General features: G+C 42.9%; 1 protein-coding gene across 7 annotated transcripts; it reads right to left on the bottom strand.

Annotated features, from left to right (window-relative positions):
- Window positions 1-16201: 16201 nt before the first annotated feature.
- LOC125544712 lies at window positions 16202-19298 on the bottom strand. 7 transcript variants are annotated; one of them, XR_007299631.1, is made up of 5 exons: window positions 18930-19294; window positions 18778-18856; window positions 18537-18694; window positions 17930-18054; window positions 16202-16596 (listed from the first exon to the last, which is right to left on the bottom strand). XR_007299631.1 is itself a non-coding variant. In XM_048708453.1 (5 exons), the coding sequence occupies exons 1-5, from the start codon at window positions 19128-19130 to the stop codon at window positions 16593-16595; spliced, it is 432 nt and encodes a 143-aa protein (XP_048564410.1). In that variant the 5' UTR covers window positions 19131-19291; the 3' UTR covers window positions 16202-16592. The 7 variants fall into 7 exon arrangements, 3 of the variants coding, with proteins under 3 accessions (XP_048564410.1, XP_048564412.1, XP_048564411.1); XM_048708453.1 differs by having other exon boundaries at window positions 18537-18579; window positions 18798-18856; window positions 18930-19291; XR_007299628.1 differs by having other exon boundaries at window positions 17930-18694; window positions 18930-19298.
- Between the last annotated feature and the right edge of the window lie 1900 nt (window positions 19299-21198).

The following is a 21198-nucleotide window of genomic DNA, read 5'->3' as shown; positions in this document are numbered from 1 at the left end:
CTTTGCTCTTGCTGATCATTGTCGTTGTTAGAAGGAATGTCTTCAGGCTGAGCATTGTCTTCATGTTGATCAGGTGCTGAGATTATAAGTTCTTCTTCAGGATGAGCTTCAGAAGGTATAATTTCTCCAGTTCCCATTAGCTTGATTGATTCACTGGATGGAACTTCATCTAGCACATTTGGCAGTTGCTCTCTTTGTGAACCACTGGTCTCGTCGAACCGCACATCCATTGTTTCAACCACTTTGTAATGAAAGAGATTGAAGACTCTGTAGGACTGTGAATCCTTTCCATATCCAAGTATAAAACCCTCATGTGCTTTTGGTGCAAACTTTGAGGTGTGATGTGGCTCCTTGATCCAGCACCTTGCGCCAAATACTCTGAAGTAACTGACATTTGGCTTCTTGCCAGTAAGGAGCTCATAAGATGTCTTGTTCAGAAGCTTGTGAAGATAAACATGATTGATTGTATGGCATGCAGTATCAATGGCTTCAGGCCAGAATTTTCTTGGGGTCTTGTATTCATCTAGCATCGGTCTGGCCATCTCAACGAGTGTTCTGTTCTTGCCTTCGACGACGCCATTCTGCTGTGGCGTGTACGGGGATGAGAATTCATGTGTGATGCCCAAGGTATCAAGATATGTATCAAGGCCAGTGTTCTTGAATTCAGTGCCATTGTCACTTCTGATGTGCTTTATCTTGGCGCCATAATTGTTCATAGCTCGATTGGCGAAGCGTCTGAAGACATCCTGCACTTCAGTCTTGTAAAGGATTATGTGCACCCAAGTATATCTAGAGTAATCATCAACAATAACGAAGCCATAGAGGCATGCAGTAGTAGTAAGAGTTGAGTAATGAGTGGGACCAAAAAGATCCATGTGAAGCAGTTCGAAGGGTCGAGTAGTGGTCATGATTGTCTTTGAAGGATGTTTGGCCCTCGTCATCTTCCCTGCTTCACAGGCACCGCATAAGTGGTCTTTCTTGAACTTGACGCCCTCAATGCCTATGACATGCTTCTTCTTCGCAAGGGTGTGGAGGTTCCTCATGCCAACATGCCCAAGCCTCCGATGCCAGAGCCAGCATTCTGAAGCTTTTGCTAGAAGACATACGGCAAGCTGTGGTCCTGCTGAGAAATCTACTACGTACAGATCATCTTTTTGATACCCTTCAAACACTAGAGACTTGTCAGATTCCATTAGTACAAGGCAACGCTATTTTCCAAATATTACGATCATGTTCAAATCGCAAAGCATTGAGACAGACATTAAGTTGAAGCCAAGGGATTCAACAAACATGACTTTTTCCATGTGTTGATCCCTTGAGATTGCAACTCTACCTAGACCCAATACCTTACTTTTACCAGTGTCAGCAAATGTGATGTGGCTTTTGTCGGATGGACGTAAGGTTGAGTCCATAAGAAGACTTCTTTTGCCAGTCATGTGATTTGTACACCCACTATCAATAATCCATTCTGAAGACGCTGGTGTCGTACCCTACAGTGCAGTTAGGGGGATAGGCTTCACCAAGAGCATTGTGAAGCAAAAACATTTGACGAACCAATGGGTTATGAAAGCTTAGATCCGGACTAGGACTAATAGGGAGAGTAGCAAGCGATTCAGGAACGAAGTACATAGTAAGACCATTCGGGCATTTGATCTTGCGCCCTACAAGATGTTTAAGGTCCCCAGCAATGGCGTCAGACGATTTTGGTTTTTTGCTGGAGACCTTTCCCTGCAAAAGAGAGTTAAGCTTTCTTAGCCACCCACAACTTCAAGGGTGGCTGAGAAACAATAAGTCTAAGTGCAGCATCTGAGAATTTTGGCTTTGGAGCCCTAGCAAACAGTCTTGCAGGCGGACAATAATACTCATAAGAATAAGCAGAATAGTTCTTGGTCTTATGAACATGGCGGTTTGATGAACCGCTCTCATATTCATATGCCTGAGTATGGTTTCCCTGCAAAACATTTGCGTTAGTGCGACTCATGTGAGTCCTCTGTCTGTATGAAGCCTTTGGACCGTATGAAGCCTTTGGTCTGAGGTTTGTCTTCTTCACGTGAGGTGTCATGATGACATTCACGGGAAGATTCTCCAGACACCTTTTCGGAACCCAGATCTTCTTCATAGGCGGTCCATTCCTGCAGTTAGTACCAATGTATCTGGCAAACACTTCACCATTCTGATTCTTAAACAGTATATAGTTTGCATCAAAGGATTCATCAATGATAATGGGGTTAGCACAGGTGAAGCCAGATAGATTGGATGGGTCTGCTGAAGGTTCCTTTGCAGCAACCCACATGGCTTTGGGGTACTGCTCAGGTTTCCAGTAAGATCCATCAGCATTCATTTTCCTTACGAACCCAACACCCTCTTTCCTCGGGTTTCGGTTCAGAATCTGCTTTTTGAGGACATCACATAGTGTCTGATGCCCTTTAAGACTTTTGTACATCCCTGTTTCAAGCAATGCTTCAACCTAGCATTCTCATCAGCAATAGCAGTGGTATCCTCAGCAGAGGGGTTAGTTACCACATCAACAGTTGAAGATATTGCAATAGTAGTAGCAGTAGAACATTCAGCAACAGAAGTAGCATTATCACGCTCAATGCATTTAAGACATGGTGGTTCAAATCCTTCCTGAGCAGGACTGATCTGTTTGGAGTGAAGTGACTCGTTTTCCTTTTGAAGATCTTCATGAACCGCTCTCAATTTCTCAAGATCTTGCTTCCTTTGAAGATAATATAGGAAAGCTTTTCATGAGTTGTTGAGAGAGTTTCATGACGACTTTCAAGTTCCTGATACTTAACGTGAAGATTTTTTATGTCTTCAATTAAGGATTCAGATCGAATCATTTCAGCACCTAACAGATCATCGCTTCTGTCTAATAGTTTTTGAATATGTTCCATAGCTTTCTGTTGTTCAGTTGCAATTTTAGCAAGTGTTTTGTAGCTGGGTTTTGAATCACAATCAGAGTCATCGTCACTAGATGTTTGATAGTGAGTAGTGCGTGTGTTTACCTTGGCACCGCGAGCCATGAAGCAGTAGGTAGAAGCGGAGTAGTCCTTGTCATTTGCATTGGTGTCGGTAACGAGGTCATTGTCTTCAGTATTGAAGATGGACTTGGCAACGTATGCTGTAGCCAGACTTGCGACGCCTGAATCGGACTCCTCCTCAGACTCCACCTCCGCCTCCTCAGAAGCGGACTCCTCCTCTGAGTCCATTTCCTTGCCAACAAACGCACGTGCCTTGCCAGATGAGCTCTTCTTGTGTGATGAAGACTTTGAGGAAGACTTGGACGAAGACTTTGAGTATTTCTTCTTCTTCTTGTCGTCAGAGTCATATTCCTTGCTCTTCTTCTTCTTTTTGTTCTCATTGTCCCACTGTGGACACTCAGAGATGAAGTGGCCAGGTTTCTTGCACTTGTGACATGTTTTCTTCTTGTAGTCGTGAGCAGAAGCTTCATCATTCCTTGAGCTTGATCGGGAAGACTTTCTGAAGCCTTTCTTCTTGGTAAATTTTTGGAACTTCTTCACAAGCATAGCAAGTTCTCTTCCAATGTCTTCAGGATCATCAGAACTGCTGTCAGATTCTTCTTCAGATGAGGAGACGGCTTTTGCCTTCAAGGCACGAGTTCGCCCATAGTTTGGACCGTAGATATCTCTTTTCTCAGAAAGCTGAAACTCATGTGTGTTGAGCCTCTCAAGTATGTCAGATGGATCGAGTGTCTTGAAATCAGGACGTTCTTGAATCATCAGGGCTAGGATGTCAAACGAACTATCAAGTGATCTCAGTAGTGTCTTGATGACTTCATGTTTGGTGATCTCAGTAGTGTCTTGACGACTTCATGTTTGGTGATCTCAGTAGCGCCGAGGGCTTGAAGCTCATTTGTGATGTCAGTGAGTCGGTCAAAAGTGTGCTGGACATTCTCATTGTCATTTCGCTTGAAGCGGTTGAAGAGGTTGCGAAGGACACTGATTCTCTGATCTCTCTGGGTTGAGATGCCTTCATTGACCTTGGAGAGCCAGTCCCAGACCAGCTTAGATGTCTTCAAAGCACTCACACGGCCATACTGTCCTTTGGTCAGGTGACCACAGATGATATTCTTGGCAGTAGAGTCCAGTTGAACAAATTTCTTGACGTCAGCAGCAGTGACACCTTCTCCAGCCTTGGGAACACCGTTTTTGATGACATACCATAGGTCGACATCAATGGCTTCAAGATGCATGCGCATCTTATTCTTCCAGTAGGGATATTCAGTTCCATCGAAGACGGGGCACGCAGCGGAGACTTTAATTATCACTGCAGTCGACATAGCTAAAACTCCAGGTGGTTAAACCGAATCACACAGAACAAGGGAGCACCTTGCTCTGATACCAATTGAAAGTGTGTTATATCGACTAGAGGGGGGGTGAATAGGCGATTTTTATGAAAGTCTTCAAAACGTGGAAGTTATGAAGACAAACGATAGAAATAAACCTGTTCCATGCAGCGGAAGGTAGACTACACTAGGCAAGCCATAGTCAAGTATTCAATGAAGTGAAAGCACAATGACTTAATAGCAGCAATGTAGTAAGGATCAGGTAGGAAGATATTATGAAGCCATACAGAACATGCAGTCACTCAGTGAAGACAAAAGATAGTGCAAACATACAATGACTTCACAAGGAGCAACAGTAAGTAAAGGGAAGGGAAGATGAAACCAGTGACTCGTTGAAGACAATGATTTGTTGGACCAGTTCCAGTTGTTGTGGCAACTGTATGTCTGGTTGGGGCGGCTAGGTATTTAAACCTTAGGACACACAGTCCCGGACACCCAGTCCTGAACACGCAGCTCAGGACACCCAGTCCTCACCGTAATCCCCTTGAGCTAAGGTCACACAGACCTCGCCCAATCACTCTGGTAAGTCTTCAAGGTAGACTCCCAAACCTTCACAGACTTCGTTCACCAGCAATCCACAATGTCTCTTGGATGCTCAGAACGCGACGCCTAACCGGCTGGAGGATGCACAGTCCTCAAGTGTAATAAGTCTTCAGATCACACAGACAAGAAGACTTAAGTGATGCCCAATTCTCTCTGGCTCTGGGTGGTTAGGGCTTTATCCTCGCAAGGAATTCTCTCTCAAAGGATTCGAGGTGGGTTGCTCTCAAACGACAAAAGCCATACTCTCAATCTGAGCAGCCAACCGTTTATGGTTGTGGGGGGTGGGCTATTTATAGCCACTTGGCAACCCGACCTGATTTGTCCGAAATGACCCTGGGTCACTAAGGAACTGACACGTGTTCCAACGGTCAGATTTCAAACTCACACGGCAACTTTACTTGGGCTACAAGCAAAGCTGACTTGTCCGACTCTGGACAAGATTCGCTCTCATAGTCTTTACTCGAAGACATAGGTTTTTGGTTAGGCATCACTTCAGTCAGTCTGAATGGTTCTCTTGGACCCCACTTAACAGTACGGTGGTTCCTATGACTCAACACAAAAGAAAAAGAACTACGAAAGATCTAAGTCTTCGAGCTCCATAGGCTTCATGTGGTGTCTTATCTTGTCATAGTCTTCAATGTGAATATCTTCATATTCCACCTTTGACTTCAATGTCTTCATACATTTTTAGGGGTCATCTCTGGTAGGAAAACCGAATCAATGAGGGACTTCTACCTGTGTTATCCTGCAATTCTCACAAACACATTAGTCCCTCAACTAGGTTTGTCGTCAATACTCCAAAACCAACTAGGGGTGGCACTAGATGCACTTACAAACACGCCTGACATGTGGGCCACAGATCACAGCAATTCGCCAGCACGTACAAGGGCGGCACGGGCTCGCAAGGCCAACACCAAAGTAACTGGGCCAGAGTGGGTGAACTAGCCTAGCACACCTACTTATCCTACCGCGACCAAGGGGGTTCGCCATCCAGTGGACCAGAACGGCACGGCACCGGCTCTCTCTTCTCCCACCTACCCTGTTTCCCCAATTCATATGAACCCTAGTTCATGGCAATTGTAACTCAGCTGTAATCAGATCCTTGGCTATGTTGTATTAGATCGAGAGACATATCTACTCCCTTACAAAAATTACTCGTCGTGGTTTTAGTTTGAACTAAACCACAACGAGTAATTTGGAACGGAGGAAGTATATACTCTAAAAAAAACTTGATACTAGCTCAGTTTTTCTTTTCGAGAGAATACCAATTTTCTTTTGTGTACCTACCTCCAAAAGAAAATACCATGAGTTTTTGACAAATCACGGTTTTGAATATTTTATTTGTCCCTATCAACAAATACAACAGTTTTGTACACTGTAGTATCTTGAATTTCATGATTTTTTTTGGATTTTAAAAGGAGATCTAGAATTTTTTCAGGAAAATGCTATCTAACGAACATTCGCTAGGGGTGGGATCCCAGCGAACACCCCCAGAGCCATTAGATCCAGATCAAATGATGACAATCTTTGCAAAATACTACCCGCAATTTGAACAAAACTGAATGCCATACCTAATGGCAACCGTTCGGCAACTCTGGCTGTTTTTTTTCTTAAACCAAAATGTGGAAAAAAAGTAAAAAAACATGCTACTAAAGTAGGCCTTGAACTTTTTTTAGCGCGTCTACTACTACTTGTAAAAGCCGTGGTTAGATGATTCCAAATAATCTCAACCATTCAACCAAATATAACCAACCTCCTACGATGTTTCTATGATGTCCATCACATCACCCATAGAATGGAAACACCACTAATTGCATTAATTGTACTTGATTTTGGAAACTTCACCAATTGTGATAGATTTTTGGATCAATACTGATTGCATCAATTGCAAATGATCTTGAAACAAAATATTAACTACACAAATAATCTCCATAATGGCCTATCTTGGTTGTCTCTTATTCACTTAATCATATCACATCATGACCCATTCTCTACGAGTAAGAAGAGTAAGAGAAAGTGTATTCATGCATCAATGAGGACACAAACCGTATGACAGACTCCATTGTTGCCAAAAGTGCCCACAGTGTAGCAACAACACCCGACCAAATAACCTAACCGGTGGTGCATACGGAGTTAACAGCTTCATCAAGGACGATGACCCCTTTGTCATGAATTAGGACCTTGGCGTATAGAAAAGCCGAAACCAAAGGACATGGCATGTCCTTTAAGTGGATAAATAGGGGCATTAATGCATGCGAAGTCACACGACCATACATTGGCATGACTTGGCTCAAATTATCAAAAGGACAACCTTAGGCAACATCTCTGTAGCGAAATGGAAGAGTAATTGAAGTGGACGACGACATTGTAAAACTCCCTAATTATTAGAAATATGCCCTAGAGGCAATAATAAATGTTATTATTTATTTTCACATTTGTAATTAATGTTTATTTTCAGTGCTATAACTGCAATGGTTCTTGAATGTGAGATTGAGAGGAAAACTCGGTTGCACATGTGGCGTAAAAAACCAAGTAGATTCATAGCTCTGCGTTGCATGACGATCCGATTTTCCTGATAATAGGGCGTAGTTAAAGTAACAAGGATGCTGAAATACCACTGTTGCTAATTCCATTTGATTTTGTGTAGTGCCTCTTCTCCTTGTGGGGTATGGTTTTGGTGCATTGATTTGTTGCCCTTTTTACTCAGCTGGGTGGTGCGATATACACCAAAGTTGCTGATGTTGGAGCTGATCTTGTTGGAAAAGTTGCGCAGGGGGTACCAGAAGATGATCCTCGTAATCCTGATGTCATTGCTGACTTGGTAATTGTGTTTCTTAATAAAGATTTGGAATGTTTCCTCATGTTTTTATTTGAAAATGAGTGGTATTTTGTTCATCGAATGTACTACCTGGATGGCTGGATATAAGGATATTCAGTTTGGATGAGCTTCATAAGTTTTATCAGCAATGATGTGACCTTAACTACTCGCATTCTTTCTTAAGCCCACACAAATTATTATTTTCGGTAAGGGATGGACTAGCATTGTCGTGCAAGACTTTGTAGAATCCCAAAGTTCTGTATATGCATTTTCAATAATTGGATATTCGTGGCTTGTGTTGTAATTGAAGATCTGTTTTTCATACAACTTATTATCTGGTTGCCACCAGCATATATATTTCATCTAGTGCTGGCTGTTATGATATATGGATTTAATTTAACTTAATAATACACTGCCTATGCAAGTTGGTGATTGTTGGGGAACGTAGTATTTCAAAAAAATTGCCTACAATCACGCAAAATCTATCTAGGAGAAGCACATCAACAAGCGGGGAGAGTGTGTCTACGTACCCTCGTAGACCAAAAGCGGAAGCATTTAGCAACGCGCTCGATGTACTCGAACGTCTTTGCGATCCAACCGATCCAAGTACCGAACATACGGCACCTCCGCGTTCAACACACGTTCAGCTCGATAACGTCCCTCGAACTCTTGATCCAGTTGAGGCCGAGGAAGAGTTCCGTCAGCACGACGGTGTGGCGACGGTGATGATGAAGTTACCGGCGCGGGGCTTCACCTAAACACTATGGCGATATGACCAATGCGTGTAACTGTGGAGGGGGGCACCGCACACGACTAAAAGATCAACTTGTGTGTTCTAGGGTGCCCTCTCCCCATGTATATAAAGGAGGGAGGAGGGGAGGGCTGGCCGGCCCCTAGGGCACGCCCTGAAAGTGCGTTATATCGACTAGAGGGAGGGTGAATAGGTGATTTTTATGAAATTCTTCACTAAGGAATTTGCCGGTGAGGAAATTCCTTAGCGAAGAACTACTAGCAGCGGAATGAGTACTCAAAAGTAAACATAACAGAATACAAGCATAGTCATCATGATGAAATGAAGACAGGCACAGAGTACAGAAGCGTAAGCACAGGATAACACAGGATGAAGACAAACAGACTGAAGAAATTGAAATGAGGAAATTGAGAAAGTCTTCAGTCAAAGTCTTCAAACACAGATATGAACAACCACACAACACAGTTATGAGGAAATGAAAGAGTTAAAGAAATAGAACCAGTAAGCTTGGTGAAGACAATGATTTGGTAGACCGGTTCCAATTGCTGCCTCAGTTGTACGTCTGGTTGGGGCGGCTGAGTATTTAAACTCGAGGACACACAGTCTCGGACACCCAGTCCTGAACACGCAACTCAGGACACCCAGTCCTCACCGTATTCTCCTTGAACTAAGGTCACACAGACCTCGTCCAATCACTCATGGTAAGTCTTCAGGCGACTTCCAAACCTTCACAAACTCGGTCACTCGGCGATCCACAATTCCTCTTGGATGCTCTAGACCATGACGCCTAACCGTCTGGAAGAAGCACAGTCTTCAAAGGTAACAAGCGTCGGATCCACGCAGGATCAATCTCTTTAGTGATGCTCAATCACTTGGGGTGTGTAGGTGTTTGGGTTTTGGGTTTTTGGTTTTTCCTCACTTGATGATTTTCGCTCAAAGTCTTCAGAGGATGGGTTGCTCTCAAATGACAAGTGTCAGTTTCTCTCAGAGCAGACAACCAGCTAGTGGTTATAGGGGGAGGCTATTTATAGCCTAGGGAGCAGCCCGACATGATAAGACATAAATGCCCTTCAATGATATGACCATTAGGTGGATAGATATTTTGGGACAGCTGGCGCATAGCACAACAACGGTCGGAATTTTGAGTAGCAAAATCCTCAGGGCTATCATGTTCCTCACTGTGTAGGAAATCCGCACTGGCGAATTCCTAACTCCTCAGTCAGAACAAATTCCTCAGAGACCAGAAGAACTTCGTCTCTGTCACTGAAGAAATTGACTGAACTGTATGAGATTTCCAATGGCTTCACTCGAAGGGATTGGTAGGTGTAGGATTTTGAGTTGAGCATCACATGGAAATTTTTCCTTAGTATTTCCTCGACCCCCTTTAACAGTACGGTGTTTTCTATGACTCAACAAAGAGAAAATGAAACTATGAAAACAAAAGTTTTCACACTTCATGTTCCTCGAACGAATACCAAGTCTTCACGGTCACACCATTTTCTTCACTTTCAAAGTCTTCAGAAAGTATTCAGAATACCAAAGTCTTCAGACGAAGAACTTCATTTTTAGGGGTCGACTTTCTCTGTAAATATCAAACTCCTCATAGACTTATAGACCTGTGTACACTCATAAACACATTAGTCCCTTAACCTATAAGTCTTCAATACACCAAAATCACTAAGGGGCACTAGATGCACTTACAATCTCCCCCCTTTTGGTGATTGATGACAATATAGGTTAAGTTTTCAACGGGGATAAACATATGAAGTGTAACTACTAATATTGAGGAATTTGATTGCAAGATATAGAAGAACTCCCCCTGAAGATGTGCATAGTGAGGAATTTGCTTTTGAAGCAATGCACACCTGAAGAGTTGAATCATGGAGATCTCCCCCTATATCTTGTAATTCATACACGCATTTGATATATAACAGTGAAGAATTTGAAATGCATGATAAAATATGATGACTGATGTAATTCAGCATGTGTGCAATAATATTAACAAAGAATAAGCATGCAGGAAAAACGTATCAAGAGTATCAGAGCACCATCGGGTTTAAGTTTACAACTCGATCCAGTAAAGTCGCAGAAGAACGAGAGTTGTAACTTAACAAAAAAAACACCCATATAGAAAGACCCGCTTGAAGACTAACTCAAAATTCTCCCCCTTTGTCATCAAATGACCAAAAGGATCGAATATGAGGACTAACGCCCCTGGAGAATATCAAGTTGATGAAGGAGCGCCAGCGTTATTGGGGTCGTTTGTTGTAGTAGGGCCTGCCGCAGTGTCGTCCAAGTCTTCATTTTCATCAGTGTCGCGCAATGAAGAATATGAGCTGGCCACCAGAGAAGGAACCTTGACCTTCTTGAATTTCTTTGGTGGAGGTGCAGACCAGTCAAAATCTTCTTCGAGACCCATGTTCTTCAGATCTTCTTCACCATACAGATGTGACAGGATTGCCCAGGTGCGACCGAAGACTTGATGGAGGTAGTAGTGGTTTTTCTTCACTGCATTGTGTGTGTCAGTCATGTTGTGAAGAAGTGAACCAAACTGACGCTTAACCCATTTGTGATTTTGATCCACCTTCTGGTGAAGACTAAGCAGAAGTTCACGGCCAGTCATCATGCGCGGAGCAGTGGCTTGAGGAGTGGACTTGGGTGCATTGGCAGAGTCATGTGTGGCAGAGTCATCATTGGTGGAATAAGATGCAGCTTTGCGAAACTGACCATCCAATGGACGAATGCCTTCATCTATTACAGCTGGTGCCTTGCCCTTTCCATCAACTGAGGAATATGTCTGCTTGAGGACTTCAATTGGGGGCAAGTAGCTGAGTGATTCTGGAAATCAGCTTTGTAGTTGAGTGAAGACCTTGTCCTGAGGAATCTCATAATCCAAGGTCCATAAGGCTTCAGCTCAAACGGAGACAGTGCAACATTTTCCATAGTCCTCATGAAGAAATCGTGATAATTGACAGGAATGCCATGAACGATGTTGAATACCAAATTCTTCATGATGCCAACAATTTTCTCATCAGATGAGTCGTGGCCTTTGATAGGACTGATTGTCCTCGTAAGAATACGATAGACAGTTCTGGGCACGTACAGCAATTCCTTCACGAGGAATTTGGTTCTTGGTGCCTAACCTGGCTTCAAAGGTTTCATCAGCACCTGCATGTAATGATGTGTGAGCTCAGGTTCACTGTAGATGCAGCGAGCTTCTTCAAGGGGAGGACTGAGTGGTAGAGCACGAATCAATTCAGAGGCTGGTGCAGTGTAGTGAGTGTTTTCAAACATCCAGTCCAACACTCAGGAATTCACATCTTCAGCATCTCCAGTGACTTGCAGCGTTGCATAGAATTGAAAAATCAGTTCTTCATTCCAATCGCAGATGTCAGAGCAAAAGTTTAACAGTTCAGCGTCGTGAAGAACACTGAGGACTGGTGCGAAGCACGGCAGAGATTCCATATCCACGTGAGGAATATGCTCATGGTAGAAGATCTTCTCCTTGTTGAACAACACTGAGGAATAGAAATTGGCTTGACTAGCAGTCCAGAAACGCCTCTTCCTAATGCGAGCAGAGTTATATGGGTTGTAATCTTCGAAGAATACGTGCTCGCCGAAGAAATCATCAGCCTTGAACTTTTGCTTGCGTGAGAATGGGTCCTTTGGCTTCGGCAGAGGAGTGTCAGTGAGTTGCATCACGACCTCAGGAATCTCAATCGCAGGTTCTTCAGGCTGAGGAATTTCTGGTTCCTCCTCAGTGACAGTCTGTGCCGTTGGTTGTTCAACGGCAGCAGTTTCTTCAGCGCTAGTGGTTGGAATTTCCTCATGGACAGATGCAGTGGGATGAGTTTCTTCAGAGCCCATATGTACAGTTTGTGTGGGGGACTGAGGAATTTGCTGTAGAGGGGTGAACATTGGTGAGTTTGGATGCTGACTTTCCCAGAATTCATCACTTATTACGGGTATGGAGCAGCCAATGTCCACATCTTCATCTTCCATTTCTTCAACCCCAGCCTCTTCAGCTATGAACTGAGGCATAGGCGAGGAGATTATAGGTGTTGAAGGGATCGCATCCACTTCAATTTCTTCATCCAATGGTTCAGACGAAGCAGCAGAAGGAGTTTCTTCATCAGATCTGCTGGGGATCAGATATTCTTCATCAAAATGAACAAGGTCCTTTGATGGCCTGGTTGAGACGGGAATAACATTAATCGGATTTGCAAATGAACTTGTCATAGGCTTCATTTTCTTCAGAGCTAAAGAATCTGAAGCAGTTGATGCTTTCCTTTTCTTCACTGCAGCACGCTCTGCAGCCTTAGTCTTCTTCACATCCGATGCAGATGGAAGGATTGGAGTTGAAGTTGGTGCAGGAGCAGCTGAGGAATCTGGTTGATTTTCTTCAGGCACAACTGATGCAGTTGCCCTGAGTTCTTCAGTTTCTTCAGCGGACCACTAGTGGGTGCCCTGGCAATTTCTTCAGTGGCTGGAATGCAGTCATCAGCCCTGGAACTCACATTTTCTTCAGCAGCCTGATTGTCATCAGCGGTGCTGGCATTTTCTTCAGTAGGCTGAGCAGATGCTTCAGCCTGAGGAAATTTCCTGTTGCGTTGGAGCTGCAATATTGGAAGTGAAGTTATCCGCAAGTTTCACAAAACGAACCTTGGCTCCAAGCCAATCAGCGCGATATGCGTCAAAGTCATCACTAAGTTTCTTAATCTCAGTCTGAATAGTGACAAGTTCTTCAGTTGTCATAAAGACAACGTTTTTCTTCAGATAGCGCTCTTTCTTGTACTGCGCTTTCTTGATCTGCCTGGCCTTCTCAAATTTCTAATTTTCTTCTTGAATGAAGTGGGTCAGCATGTGACTTTGGCCAGGAGTCAGCTTGAAGTCAGGCAAGGGAGTGTTGGGGTCCTTGTGCCAGACATCAATGTAGTCGAGGATCAACTTGGGATCCAAAAACAGTGGCACCTCTGATCATTTGGCTCTAGCGGCCCTGACTTGCCTGTCTCTGATGATTTCTGCAAGTTCATCATCATCAGCTTCGTCTTCTTAAGACGGTACTTGGAAAAACGACTTGTTTCTTTTGAGGACTTGGGCAAGGACCTCGTCCAGCAGTGGCCTTTGTCTTCAGCGGTGAGGGGCCAGCTGAGGAACTTGGTGCGGCTGAGAAACTAGCTGAGACACCTGAGGCAATGGAGATGCCTGCAGTCCTTTGGCACAAGGCGAGATGCACAGGTGCTGAGGATTTAGTCGGAACAGCTGAGGGCTTTGGCGGAGGAGCTGAGGACTTTGGAGGAACAGGAGCAGCATGAGGAATTGGCCGTGAGGGCTTTGAGGATTCTGGCCGTGAGGGCATTGCTGAGGAACTTGGCCTTGAGGGCATTGTTGGTGAAGCAATTGGCTTGCGCGCAGGCTTCTTTGACATAGCCTTCTTTGTCTTGATAGCAAAGGCCTCAGCAGAGGCAGCTGCAGCAGCAGCAGAGTCTTCATTGAATTTCCTCACTGCTTCTTTGGCTTGCTTAGCCAACTTGGCTTGGCGCTTGGCCCATTCATCAGGATAGTCCTCACCACGCTTGAGGCTGGTGGGATCAGCGATTTGGCCAGGTGCCAATGGAGGTCTTGGGCATGGAGGATTGAGTGCGAATTTCTTCATGTACTTAGGAGTGACATATTTGTACTCCCTCCACTCTCTAGCCCATCTCCTCTCTATCTTCTGAATGCGCACTTTGCGCTCATTCTTGGTTTTCTCAGTAGGTGTGCGGTACCCAGCATATATTTCATCAGGGATCTCAAACGCTGTATTTACCTCAGGCCTCTTTTCTCCCTTCTGTGGCTTCTTACCGTCAGCCATTTTCTTCAGTTGAGGAATTTGAACAATTGAATTCTCTAAAGAAGTATGCAACTTTTCTTCGAGGAACGCTGCAAATGAGTTAAGTTGATGAGAACCTAGTGATTCAGCATCTGACATGTGTACCTTTGAACAGAGTATAGTTGCGAGGAATTTGGAGAGGTCATATGCGTTCTCAGAAGGTTTTGTAAAAAGAACAAATTAGAGGAATTTGACCAGATGAGTCTTGAAGAATTTCACTAAGCGTTCTTTGTCTTAGGTTTCAGAGATGTGTAGATTAAAAATCCACACATTTGAGAAATCTTGAAGAAAAACATGGCTTAGAGAAACGAATCAAGAACAGATGACTTGTGAGGTGTTTAGTGTGTGAATCTATGAAGAAAAACACCTTTGAAGATTTTGAAGATAATCATTCGAATCAACAAGGGTAGTAAAAGTAACTTTTAATTACCCTGGACGAAGAACACGACGAACTGGAGTGAGGAGATGTGAAGTTCGTCTGTGCAGATCTTCCACGCCCTAACTTGGCGGAGGAAGACGGCTACGGCGGCGGCGGAGTGAAGATTTTCGCGGTCGGCGCGAGTACGTCGGCGACGAGGTCGAGACAGTGAAGCTCTTCCTCACCGGCAGCGATGAAGTAGCGGCGGCGCTAGGGTTTGAGAAGATCGAGCTGGAGAGAGATCGAGCGGAGTAAAAGAAGTGAGGAAGGGAAGGAGGGGTATTTATAGCCACGGTGAAAAACTGCTCGCTCGAAGAAATTGGACGAACATGCCCCTGACCCTTCTCATTTGCATGACATGTGTCACCCACGTAGTGAGAGGTGGAGATCGTGTTAGATCGTGGGTGAGTGGATAAGTATATCGTAGGATGCGGAACGGTTTGAGCGGCAAAGCCGAAAATTTCGATAAGATAGGTTTTAAAGTTCCATTCGTAATTTCTTCAGCTGACAAGGACACAGTGAAGATTTTGAACAAGTTTCAAATAGAACGCACATGAAGAATTTGTGAACAGATTAGGTTGAGTATAGCCTAGAGGGAAGAGTCCGATCACATTCACTTAGCAGAAAACCAACTTGAAAAAATAGCAATAAGTGAATGCTGTAAAGGACATAAACTCCTATATATATATATATATATATAGGGTCGCGCTATTCGTCACCCTGGATGAGGAATTCTTATTCCTCACCCCAGCCAAATCATGTAGGCACATGCAACCTGCACGTATGCCAACCGTGGAGGCTTCTGTTCTGAGGTGATTTACAAGGCAACTGGGGTAAGATTATAGCGTGTAGGCTGGCGAGATAATATACAACATAACAGAGGTAAGATTACAGCGTGGGCTTCAGCCTGGCACGCCCGAAACAACCGTAAGAGAAATTGGCCTGCGATGTAAAATTACTATGAGGTAAGGTGAGCAACCAACTCAGCCGAAATGTTCTTTATGTTATAGTATTTTATTGTGGCATGGGTGCGCTTCAGCTCGGCACAGGTTTAGATGATAAACTGTATATAGGCTACTTAAAATGCTACTCATTAATTATTATTTATATGTATTGGAATTGGTTCAGACAAAAAAGGAAGCTAATTTTTTGAACTCCTAAACAAACTCGTAAAATACTGCAATCATGTGAAGAGACACACAGATCTGTCTGGTCTCAAAAGTACAGTTTATCTATCTAGCATGCGCCAAGTTCATGGAGCATTGTGCCCGTTCTTCATCGTTCTCATTTTTCTCTTACCAGTGGTTGTTTCATGACAAGACAGATAATCTTAGCTCACATTCTGTCTAGCTTTTGGTGGTACAGAACTGTAAGCCATGCTGCAGAGCTTATAGCATTATTCTACAACCAAATCGAGATGGATACTCCGGTTTTCAGAATGCTCAAGAAGACAAGCTTCCCGTAACTCTTTAACTGGTTTGTTCTGGGCAGTAGAATTTACATTTGAAGAGAAGGATGAAGCATTTGCTGATCCAGAAGGTTTAAGTTAACATTGCAGGTAAGATGTTCCAAGGATTCTCCACAGCTATGTTTGCATGCTTAATGTTCTTCCAAAGTTAATTTCGGTACACATTAATTGTGCAGGTTAGTAATGCAGCATGGTAAGAAGGCCTATCTATAAGGGTAGAGAGCCCTCTTCCATGTCTTGACGTAGATATGTCTCAGATGCTTGACACATCGATCCTGACCATCACCATTGTCTCATTCTTTGCATACCGTCAGCAACTCCATTCCTAGAGATGTTTGCATCTTAGGCTTGAGCTACCTACAGTGTAAATAAAACTGATTATGGTTCACCGAGAATTTCATATTTACTGATTAGAGTATAGCGAACAATAAGCAGCATCAATGAAGCACATCCTAGGGGCATAAGGTTAAAGAAATAATGTGTTGAAACAAACAATATGTTGATATGCATATGCAATTCCGACAGAGAAATCATTTTGTAACTACGGGTATGTATATGCATGGAGTTTCAGAACAAATAAACATTAGCCAAGAAGAAAATGAATGGATATTTGTTAACAAAGTAATAGTGTTCTTGTTAACTTGCAAGAGATGATCGGCAACAAAACAGAAGATTGTAGAAAATGCTAAGAATAAATAAACAGCTTACAATCCTTAGTCCAAGTTTTGCTTCTCAAAGAAATGAAGCGCTCACTCTCTTAGAATTTGGTGCAAAACATACTACAATCTGAGAAATAAGCTTGTAATTTTGCCCAAAACAACTAAATTTGTGGATGAAATCAAAATCGAACACATGGTCTAATTTTCATTCTGTTTGGAACATTCGGTACAATTTGGCATCCGCTTTCTCAAAGTATAATGTTTCTTTGTTGTTTTATGAGCATTAACATCAAAGGTTATGCCAGAAAATAGCACATACGATGCTGTTCAACGAGATGCGATGTTATAGATTTATGATCTAGATGCTGACATAAGTGCACAACAAACAATCTTGGTCGATAATACTCCAGAAGCACATTTACATATAAAGTCTGGTTTATGCTAGGGAAAATTAATAAGGAATAACATCAACGAACAATACATTTCAAAGCTTTACAAGTTACATACACTGACAGACTTGCATGCATGCTTGAAAAAATTAGAGCAGACACCCCTTTCCAAGTACCAGTATATACATATACACCCAGCCCTTCCAAAAAAAAACATTAGATTTTCTACCTCTCTTTATGAGTATAAACCTTTTGATTCACTGCATATACCATTTTCTTGAATGGAACTGAGGTAATGTCCAGTAGAAGTTTCTAGATTATTTTGTTATCCAGTAAATATCCAGTCAAATAGATCAAGAAATATTGAATGCCCTTGATGGTACCAAAAATAAATAAAAATCCGACTCACAACTATGGTGGAGGGGCTAATCGAAGAATGGGTGTTCACACCAAGATCAGTGTGAAGTTAAGCAGGTTTTGAATCTAGTCAGACCATATGTGCCCAAAATCATATTTAGGATAAGCAATCAAGTATATATACTCCACCAACTAAACAATTTGCAAAGAGAAAATTTTATAAAGGTTTAATATAGATGCATCTGAAGTCATGAACTAGTTCGGCGGAACACTTTTTTGATATACCTGTCATAGTGCCTTGATTGTCGACAGGAGTTGCTTTCTTCTGAATATGCAATAGATAATTGAGCTTTGTCGGTGTCGATTGCTGCTGATATCTCGGCGTGACCAAGTCCCGTTGAGCATCCTTTCTGATTTAAATCCCAGGAAGATTTGGATAAAGAGAAAACAGGAACAAGAACAAGAACAACATGAAATTTGACAATTAAAAACTTAAAAGAAGGAACACCAGATATTATATACTACAAACATGCAAAGGTATAGAGACCCTCCAGGGAGAAGTAATTGTTGCACTTCAACACCCAGAGTAAACCTCAATAGTCAAAACACCTTAAAGAGCAACAGTTCTAATACGGAGTACAACTCTAGTTTCATTAGCTATCTCTGTAATAATTTATAAAATCAATTTCCACACAATGTTCCTATCATCAATGAACTGTCTATAGGAAACGTATAAGAACTACTTGATGTATATTAATAACAGATCCATCTTTCCATACCAGCAAATTACTAATTAAAATCCCAGGATTTTTTTCCCAATTAAATACCAGCTTCTCGTGTGAATATATATACAATAGGGAGCAAAGTTAAAAATTCACTGAAGAGAACGGACCTTGCTATTTTTGGACTTCTCGATCAACAAATGATTTTGATTGCTGACCGATACATGCACAAATTAGTAATTCCAGAAAATTTACCAAGCAAAAATCCAGAATCGTTTTGCAACTACGGATGCCTAGTGCACTCAGTTGATCTTGAGTAACCTAAAATCTGTAGACAGTAGACACTCGTATGAATTCTTTACCAAAAAAATGCATGAATTGACGAGATTCTGGAGATACTAGAAATCGTACATGCATGCAAATTAGTTAACCTGGGTGGAAATGAAGGCAGCCGTGGGACAGCTTGTAGACTTACGAGTCGATGACCTTCCTGCAAGGCAATTAAGCACATCGATCAGGGTGAGCGAGGATGGAAAGGAGACAAGAGGGAGGAGTGGAGAGACCAGGCTTGGAAGCAGGGGATCTCGGGTGCTCGGAGATGAAGTTCGAGCCATCGCCACGAGCAACGAAGGGGGCTGGGGATCGATGCGGACTGCGACACGGCCGCCGGCGGGCGAGGCCGTCACCCGCCGCGAAGCCTCCTGCCGCACAGCTCGCCTCGGTGCTGCCTCCGGCCAACCTTCCACCCCCAGTGCCGCACTCATCAGGGGTCGACCAGCAGCTACCGCAAGCTCGCCGCCGACACCTCTCTCCGTTGCCGCCGAAACTGCTCGCCGCTTTCGATCCAAGAATTACGGGGGTTATCCGTTCATTTCCTTTTTTTTCTCTGACGGAAAGAGTGGGTTTGCCAACCGTCACTTGGAAAAAAAATAGTCCGGCTGGAGAGCGTCTGGCTTGAAGAGCGGTGCGATGGGCCAGGGTCCTAGCTGGCTGGGTTGTTCGACCGGGGTGAAGAATTGCTTGTTGTTCATCCTGGGTCTTAACTAAACTTTCTATATATATATATATATATTATATATAGCTAATGAAGAAAAACGACGGAAACAGTGAAGACTATGCAAAGTTGAAGAATATAAATAATTTGAGGAATTTTAACTTTTGGTGGTAGCGTGACCCACCGTATAAGAATGATGATTTCAGATACCGCGTACAATTATCATAGGGTTTTGAGAATCAAATTCTTTATTAATTTCTTCACACTAAGAGTGTTATTCTTCATTGATTGAAGAAAAATGTTTCTTCATGTGTTGCACATCTTAAGTCATCAATTTTGCATAAGTGTTGATTCTAGCTAGGGTATTTAGCTCACACCGCAACTTGTTAAATCTCTTCTCATCCAAGGGCTTTGTGAAGATATCGGCTAGCTGTTCTTCAGTCTTCACATGCTCAATAGAAATGTCGCCCTTCAACACATGATCACGAAGAAAATGATGATGAATCTGAATGTGCTTTGTCTTCGAGTGCTGAACTGGGTTGTGAGCAATCTTGATGGCACTCTCATTGTCACAGAAGAGAGGCACATTCTTCATGTTGACGTCGTAGTTCTTAAGAGTTTGCTTCATCCATAGCAATTGAGCACAGCAAGAACCAGCGGCAATATACTCAGCTTCAGCAGTAGATAGTGATACGCAGTTCTGTATCTTCGAGGACCAACAGACCAAAGATCGTCCGAGGAAATGACATATACCAGATGTTGACTTGCGGTCCACACGATCACCAGCATAGTCAGAGTCAGAATATCCAATGAGATCAAAAGCCGAGCCCTTGGGGTACCATAATCCAAATGTTGGTGTGTGAGCTAGATATCGAAGAATATGCTTCACAGCCTTATTGTGTGATTCCTTCGGTGTAGCTTGAAATCGGGCACACATGCAAACACTAAGCATTATATCTGGCCTAGATGCACATAAATACAATAAAGAACCTATCATGGAGCGGTATACCTTATGATCGAAGTCAATACCATTTTCATCAGTGCATAGATGGCCATTTGTGGGCATAGGAATTTTGACGCCTTTGAAATCTTGCATGCCGAATTTCCTCAGTACATCCTTGAGGTATTTCTCCTGAGATATGAATATGCCATTGCATTGTTGACGAATTTGAAGACCTAAGAAGAATTTCAACTCTCCCATCATAGACATTTGATATTCTTTACTCATCATATAAGCAAATTCATCACTATAACGTTGGTCAATACAGCCAAAGATAATACCATCAACATATATTTGCCACACAAACAATTCACCATCAAAAGATTTAGTGAAAAGGGTAGGGTCGAGTGAACCGGGTTTAAAGCCTTTCGTCATGAGGAATTCCTTCAAAGTATCATACCAAGCCCGTGGGGCCTGCTTGAGGCCGTAGAGGGCCTTGTTGAGTCTGAAGACTTTGTCAGGATTCTTTGGATCTTCAAAACCTGGTGTTGAGCAACATATACTTCTTCCTCAAACTTACCATTGAGGAATGCACTTTTCACATCCATTTGATATAAAGTGATATGATGATGGTTAGCATAAGCAAGTAATATGCGAATAGCCTCAAGTCTAGCAACAAGTGCAGAAGTTTCATCGAAATCAATTCCTTCAACCTGTGTGTAGCCTTGAGCTACAAGCCGTGCCTTATTCCTCACCACAAGGCCATTTTGATCTTGCTTGTTGCGGTAGATCCACTTTGTGCCGATAATATTGTGCTTGCGAGGATCTAGACGTTTGACCAGTTTCCAGACATTGTTGAGCTCGAACTAATGTAATTCTTCTTGCATGGCCTGAATCC

The sequence above is a fragment of the Triticum urartu genome, chromosome 3 (genome assembly GCF_003073215.2).
Source record: "Triticum urartu cultivar G1812 chromosome 3, Tu2.1, whole genome shotgun sequence".
NCBI classification, from domain to species: Eukaryota; Viridiplantae; Streptophyta; class Magnoliopsida; order Poales; family Poaceae; genus Triticum; species Triticum urartu.
This window is presented reverse-complemented; position numbering and strand designations above follow the sequence as displayed.